At 44.4% G+C, this 6,463-nt stretch overlaps 1 protein-coding gene across 2 annotated transcripts in view; it reads right to left on the bottom strand.

The window, feature by feature from the left end:
* pot1 (protection of telomeres 1) overlaps positions 1 to 6,347 on the bottom strand; it is a 35,342-nt gene extending 28,995 nt beyond the window's left edge. Inside the window, exons 1-4 of one of the 2 annotated variants that reach the window (XM_015386521.1) lie at positions 6,265 to 6,347; positions 1,662 to 1,795; positions 1,343 to 1,415; positions 221 to 321 (exon numbers count right to left, since the gene is read on the bottom strand). In XM_015386521.1, coding sequence (XP_015242007.1) covers positions 221 to 321; positions 1,343 to 1,415; positions 1,662 to 1,781 — 294 coding nt within the window. In that variant the 5' untranslated portion in view covers positions 1,782 to 1,795; positions 6,265 to 6,347. Of the gene's footprint in view, positions 1 to 220; positions 322 to 1,342; positions 1,416 to 1,661; positions 1,796 to 6,171 lie in introns of both variants that reach the window. The other variant, XM_015386523.1, reaches the window with a different exon arrangement.
* Positions 6,348 to 6,463: the final 116 nt, after the last annotated feature.

Genomic DNA, 6,463 nt, shown 5'->3' on the forward strand with positions numbered 1-6,463 from the left:
GCATCACAACTAAACTGGTACAAGCAGCAAAAATTAAGCAGCAGACGCGATTTTGCTGCTCTTGCTGCGTCCGGTGTGAACGTAGCATTAGAGCTGCAGAGTTCTCCAGAGAAACCAGGTCTGATGTTTTCCACTGCTTGGAGTTTCCACAGATCCAGGCTCACTCTAAAAGTCTTGTTTTGGAAACAGTTCAGAGCTTCCAGTGGCTGATTTAACATACCCCTAGATTGACCCTTAGATTGAAGTTCTCAGCTAGAGCTCCCAGGATAACCAGGTTGATGGAAGGCTGGGGGCGGACACTCTGCGTGGATTCTTCTTCCTCTAAAAAACACACAAAGGAAAAAGAAATATTGATTAATACAGCCTGTTAAGAAGTAATACAAAAACAAGCTGATAGTAGTGGGCTGGTAGGTGGAGCTTTTGAATGAGGTGGACAGACGTGTTGCTGGACGTAGACTATAGGAACGTCAATCAGAGTGAGTTCTATTGTGAGTGAATCTGTAGTTTGTAGGTTAAATCTGTGCCTTGTTGTCAAATATCAACCAGTTTCTGACTCCTGGTCACCAAGCTGCAGTGAAACAACTACTGCTGAAATGTCTGTTGTTCTATTTTACCCAACCAGGAATGCTTTAGCATATATCTTCTCCAGTTCTACATCTTCATATCAGACTGGCATTCCAGTGGTATCTCTTTGAAGGTACAGTCCACTCATTGCTGAACAGACATGTTGGTCAGGTTTGCCTGGTAGCTCAGGGCCTGGATGCCTGTTCTGTGTCGGGTAGAATTCCTGGCAGTCCCCAAAGGAAAAACTGATCCTGTTCCATTAAAGGAACAAACAGCATCACGGTGGACAGGAGGGATTGACTCAGACACTGAAGGTACTCTACTATAAGAACACAGGAGAGAAGAAAACACAACGTCTCTGTGGTTTCATTATCGCAAGAAAACCACAATCTTCTGCTGCGGTCCGTCTCACATCAGATCTAGAAGGAGGACCCTGTGGTTAAATCTTCTCCAGATGTTCCAGAGACATCCTCCTTGATCAGCTTCCTGAGCTGCTTCAGCTAATTTGCTCTGAGGCTGTGACCCCAGCAGGAAGGCGTCCCACCAGAGTGGGGCGTGGTGTCAGTCCTGGTTTGACTCTCCTGGTTCAGTGGTTGGCAGAGTGAGTACATGGCGTGGAGAGGACTTGGTGACTCCATGATGTCCATCTCTGGGTCACACTCTCATTATATGAGGCATCTGGAGGGTGTTGTCGCAAACGCATACCTAATGTGTTTGCTTTGTGATCAACAATCATTAATTCAGTTCAACTGTCTGACTATGAAGATCAGTTTGTTACCCTGAATGACAGCCTTCATGACGAACTCGTCCTTCGACATCTTCACCAATGGTCCTTTGTGAATCACTTTACCCTGGAACAGAAAACACACGCTGATAAACACTGGAATAAAACCATCCCAGATGTCAGCTAGAGCTCAGCAGCTGGAATAAAACCATCCCAGAGGTCAGCTAGAGCTCAGCAGCTGGAATAAAACCATCCCAGAGGTCAGCTAGAGCTCAGCAGCTGGAATAAAACCATCCCAGAGGTCAGCTAGAGCTCAGAGGAAAGCTGCACTGTTGTAATCCCCATTATTCAACCGATCGTAAAATTAACAGACCTGGACTGTTTTGTTGGTGTAGTCAGTGTTCGGGCTGAGCAGAGCGATGGGAATCCTGGACAGGTGAGAAGGCACCTGGGAGCTTTGACCCGCCCCATCTGAGAGGACGTACACAGCCATGAAGGTACGGTGGCCTGTGAGGAAAAGATCAAAGGAGGAGTTTTCTTACCCAGATCTACACATTGAGAGGATTTATTCACACAATGCAGATTTCATGACAGTCAGGATGGTCGGTTGTTTAGAACGGACCATCTTAAGATCTTTGAAGAAAAACCCACAAACTGACAGAAGTGATTGTTTGAAATAGTGAACAACAGTTCAGACAGTAAACACCATCTATACTTTGATAAAGGCAGAGATGCAGCTGCATATCCACAGTTTAAAATGTTTCTAATAGAGATGATCTATAGCAGATTAATTGCCTAGATTTTCCTGAAACATGTCTGTGAATCTAATATCAAAGATCTGAAAATGACAGTTCTTTAATCTCAGATTATACTACAGCGAGCAGACATTGGAGAGTTTGAGTCTTCAAGAGAATCTCAGTAAGGATTTAAAACACAGGAACATTTCTACCTAAAAAAGATCAAATCTTTCATCCATCCACCCATCCATCCATCGGGGGGATAACCGGTGATGTTTAATCTATAAACGGAATCATTTTTAGAGCCGCTTTGAAAAACAACTGTCTGTTTTGGGACATATCACAGAAATAATTCGGTTACTTTCCAGGAATCAGTAACTTCCTGGTCCCTGAATGCATCTCAAGAGGAAGAATGCTAAGTTTGCTCTAGAACCGACCCAGTTGGTACCAGGGTGTGGTTCTGTTCAGACCATGGATCCGTCTTTATTTAACCTCAGCAGGTCCAGCTTTAACCTTTAGCATTCAGGGCTAATCAACCTTCAGCTTTCAGATCAATAATAGCTTCTTCAGCTTCCTGAACCTTTCTTAGCCACCTTGAAATTTGAACCTTCCGCTGAACTTATTGGTGTTGAAAGACAATCTGCATCCCTCTCTCCATAAGAAAGCAGCCTCCGAAATAAAGGCTCCCCTAGCTCTGCTATCCTCCATCCCACAGCGGCTCATTAAGGAACACACGGAAACACCAGATCCACGCCTTCCAGTAGGAGCCTGTCAGCAGGAAACAGTTGGCCTTGTTCCCAGCAGGTAGCGTGTTGCTTCCTGTCTGCGTTCATTACTCGGACATGGAGCAGATCTGACTGCCGGGTCCTCGATGGGACCTCGTCAGCCGAGGACAGCGGAGCTGGAACAGGCCGCGGGGCTGAGGCACTGATCGCTCAGGTGTAGAGTCAGCCATCCAATCAGGCGGAAAGTCAGATGGTAAAATAAAGAAATGAATCAAATCAAGCTTCCTGAATGAGGCCAGAGGGGGAACAGGAAGTGGATCCAGTGAATCATTCAGGGGGGGGGGGACATGTCCTCCCAGCCCGGGGTCATCACGCTGCACTGAAACAGAACCAGCAACCCGTTACTGACCGGCTTATAGGGGGGGAGGGGGGCAGGCCATGTCTTCAGGGGGGTCCACTTTGTCTATAAACATTTTCTTTTATTTTGTCTGAGAGAATAAAATCTACCAATAATAAAAACACCCGTTTATTCAGTTCAGTCATGATTTAAAGCCAGATTCTGACGTCAGGCTGAGGGAAACCTTCATACCAGGAGAACCCACTGCAGCAGCAGGACGGGGCCACGCACCGTTCATCCCCACTGCTGGGAGAGCCCACATGCTTTACTGTGATGAGAAAACATTTCAAAGCCGTCCATCTAACCGGTATATGCAGTGAAGCTTGCATCTCCGATTAAACATCTAAGGTGCTCATGTGTAGAAATGCTTTGATGATGAAAGCTGTAATGCATCTGAAGACTGATAGTAAATGGCAGGAGGAGACTTTAGCTGCAGCGTAGCCACTGCTGCCCTGGACCCCATACACAGGGGCCATGGGCCCTCTGATAGAGAAGGCCTGAGGTGGTGCTCAGAGGGGCCTCCAGCTGCAGGCCGCCTCCTGCATCCACTGATGCTGCTCAGGGGTTCATAGCAGTAACTAAAACAGAATCTAAAGCCTCTATCAAGGGAAGAGCTCTACTAGTGCTTACGTTATTAAAGGAGAAATATTAAACTGATAAAATGTTTCATTGAACTGGAGCCTTGAATGCAACAGAATTTAAATCACTTGATTTCATGTCATGTTAAAATGAATGAAACATATAAAAACACTTGATTAAACTACCGACCTTAACTGATATTCTTAGCCAACTTTTATTGTTGTTGTTTTTTTTATACACAGAGTAACATTTCTATTCCATAAATGCAGCAGTGATCAGTGTGGGAGAAAAAAACATGGTGCAGAAAAACGCATTGATGTGGAAGTTCAGAGCATTATTATATATGGTGCAATTATGCAGTATTTTTGGTTTGGTGTTATCAGTGTGATGCAGAATCTGAACATGATCAGAACATGATTTAGAGTTTAGTTCATCGGTCTGATGGCGGACGGGAAGAAGCTGTTGCAGAACCTCCTGTTCCTGCATTGAATGCTGTGAAGCCTCTTCCCAGAGGGCAGCAGGAAGAACAGTCCATGGTGGGGGGGGTCATTGATGATGTCACGGGCTCGGGACACGTAGCGCTGGGATGAAATGTCTTTAATGGAGGGAAGAGGAGCCCCCATGATCCTCTCTGCTGTTCTCACCTTCTTCCAGTCTGAGGCGCTGCAGCCTCCACACCACACAGTGAGACAGCTGGTCAGAACGCTCTCTATGGTGCTTCTGTAGAAGGTGGAGAGGATGGGTGGGGGCAGGTGGGCTCTCCTCATCCTCTGCAGGAAGTCCAAGCGCATCTGGGCCCTTTTGACCAGTGAGGTGGTGTTTCCAGTCCAGGTGAGGGTGTCTGTGATGAATTCGGTGCTGCTGACCACCTCTACAGCTGAGCTGTTGAGCAGTGGAGCGTGGTTAGGCCAGGTTCTTCCTGAAGTCGACGAAGATCTCCTTCATTTTCTCCACATTCAGAATCAGGTTGAAGTCTCTGCACCAGCTGCTCCACCACCTCTCTGTAGTCCAGGTCGTTGTCGTCTCTGATGAGGCCCACCACCGTGGTGTCATCCGCAAACTTCACCATGTGATTGGTGGTGAAATGAAGTACTGTGAAGATCATGTTCTTAGCTTTCTCCAGAACATTTGTTCCTCCATTCTGCCTGGAGCTGCAGCAGAGTCAGTGAAGTTTCAGTCAAACACTTGAGGCTGCATCATTGATACTCTGGCTGGGTTCCTGCTAGGACTTTGTTTGTCTCCCTTGTTCGCTAAAGATTTTAAATTGTTCCCTCTTCTTCTTATGTTAATTAGCTGCTCCCGAGGGTACCAAAAAAAAAAAAAAAAATCAACTAACCATCCTATGGTTGCTATGGTTACACATCACAACAAGTGTCAGTAGAAACAACCATCAGATAAAGAAAGTCTGATCCACAAACGGAGGAACCACAATGACGATTAGAGTCAAGCCATCAGAGCAACTCAACATTTAATCCCTTTAGAAGCGCAATTCTAGAAATAAAAATTATTATAAAACATAAGGAATGGAAATCTCCTAAAATGAGATTTTAACATATTTTCTCAAAGTAAGATGTTCAGTATCATCAAGATCAACGTTTATGGCACTATAATAGGGAACAAAGTAGTTATTGGTCATTTTATTTATTAAATAAAAACCTGGATATTTTCTTAATATTAGAGCTGCACTCTGATCAGAGGAGAAGCTTTACTGCTGCTATTACCACAGTTATTGATCAATTAATCAGATATTGTTTGAGGATTTCCTCCAAATTACACTTTAGCATGTTTCTCTAAATAAAAAGTTTTAGTATGAACATAGTTTATGTGTGCTTCTATTTTGAAGGGACTGCAACATGGAATCAAATATTTAATTAACCATTATTTTAGGCTGTGTTAAAATCATTTAAAAGTATTATATTTTATTTAAAAAAAAAAAAAACCGGAAAAAATAAGGTCATATAGATGATTTTGTTTACATTACACCTGTTGGATTTAGGTTCCACATTTTTTATGGGTGTTGTAATTTGCAGACGGTCCCTGCGGCTGGCGGAGCCCTGCCTGGAGAACAGCCGCTCTTCAGGGAGAGAAACTCCGCTGCAGCTCAGCGGTCAGGCGGCTTGGGCTGCAGGGACCATCTGCTGCTGCTGGTCAATGACCTTAGCGGAATGATGGGAACATCTTCACAACTTTAATGATCGCAGCAGAAAGTTTCCAGTAAAGTCTTATTTTGGAGCTTTAAACAAACCGAGCTGGACTTTAAATACAGGCCGTCAGTAAAGATTGTGTCTGAGGATAATTAAAGTGATAAAAGAAGCGCTTCTTATAGTTGGTTGGTCAGTCAGTAACTAATTCAAACTAAAACATGAAGGTTTTCAAAGCGAGTTTGGTGCAACAGGGGCGTCCTGATTTAAACATTAAAAAACATCCAGAAAACTTCACGTTCACCTGAAAAACAACAGCAGCTTCAGCCTCTGAGAGCGATCAGCAGGAAACACTAATTAACTACTAGCTAGTTAACAAAGTAACTAGCTAACTTACCGCTGCAGGGAGCCAAGCGGCTTTCTTCCCTCGGTTGGTTTCAAACTGGCAGGAAACTTCAACCAACCGCGTCATCATCTTCTTCTTCTGGAATTTTTAATCGCGGCTGACAAACAACTTAGAGGCGCATTATCGCCACCTACTGGAAGGAGTCTGAACCGAACATCGATATGAAAAAATGAGCAACATAATTAATAGA

Source organism: Cyprinodon variegatus, unplaced genomic scaffold (assembly GCF_000732505.1).
Source record: "Cyprinodon variegatus isolate N-32 unplaced genomic scaffold, C_variegatus-1.0 Scaffold370, whole genome shotgun sequence".
Classification (NCBI taxonomy): domain Eukaryota; kingdom Metazoa; phylum Chordata; class Actinopteri; order Cyprinodontiformes; family Cyprinodontidae; genus Cyprinodon; species Cyprinodon variegatus.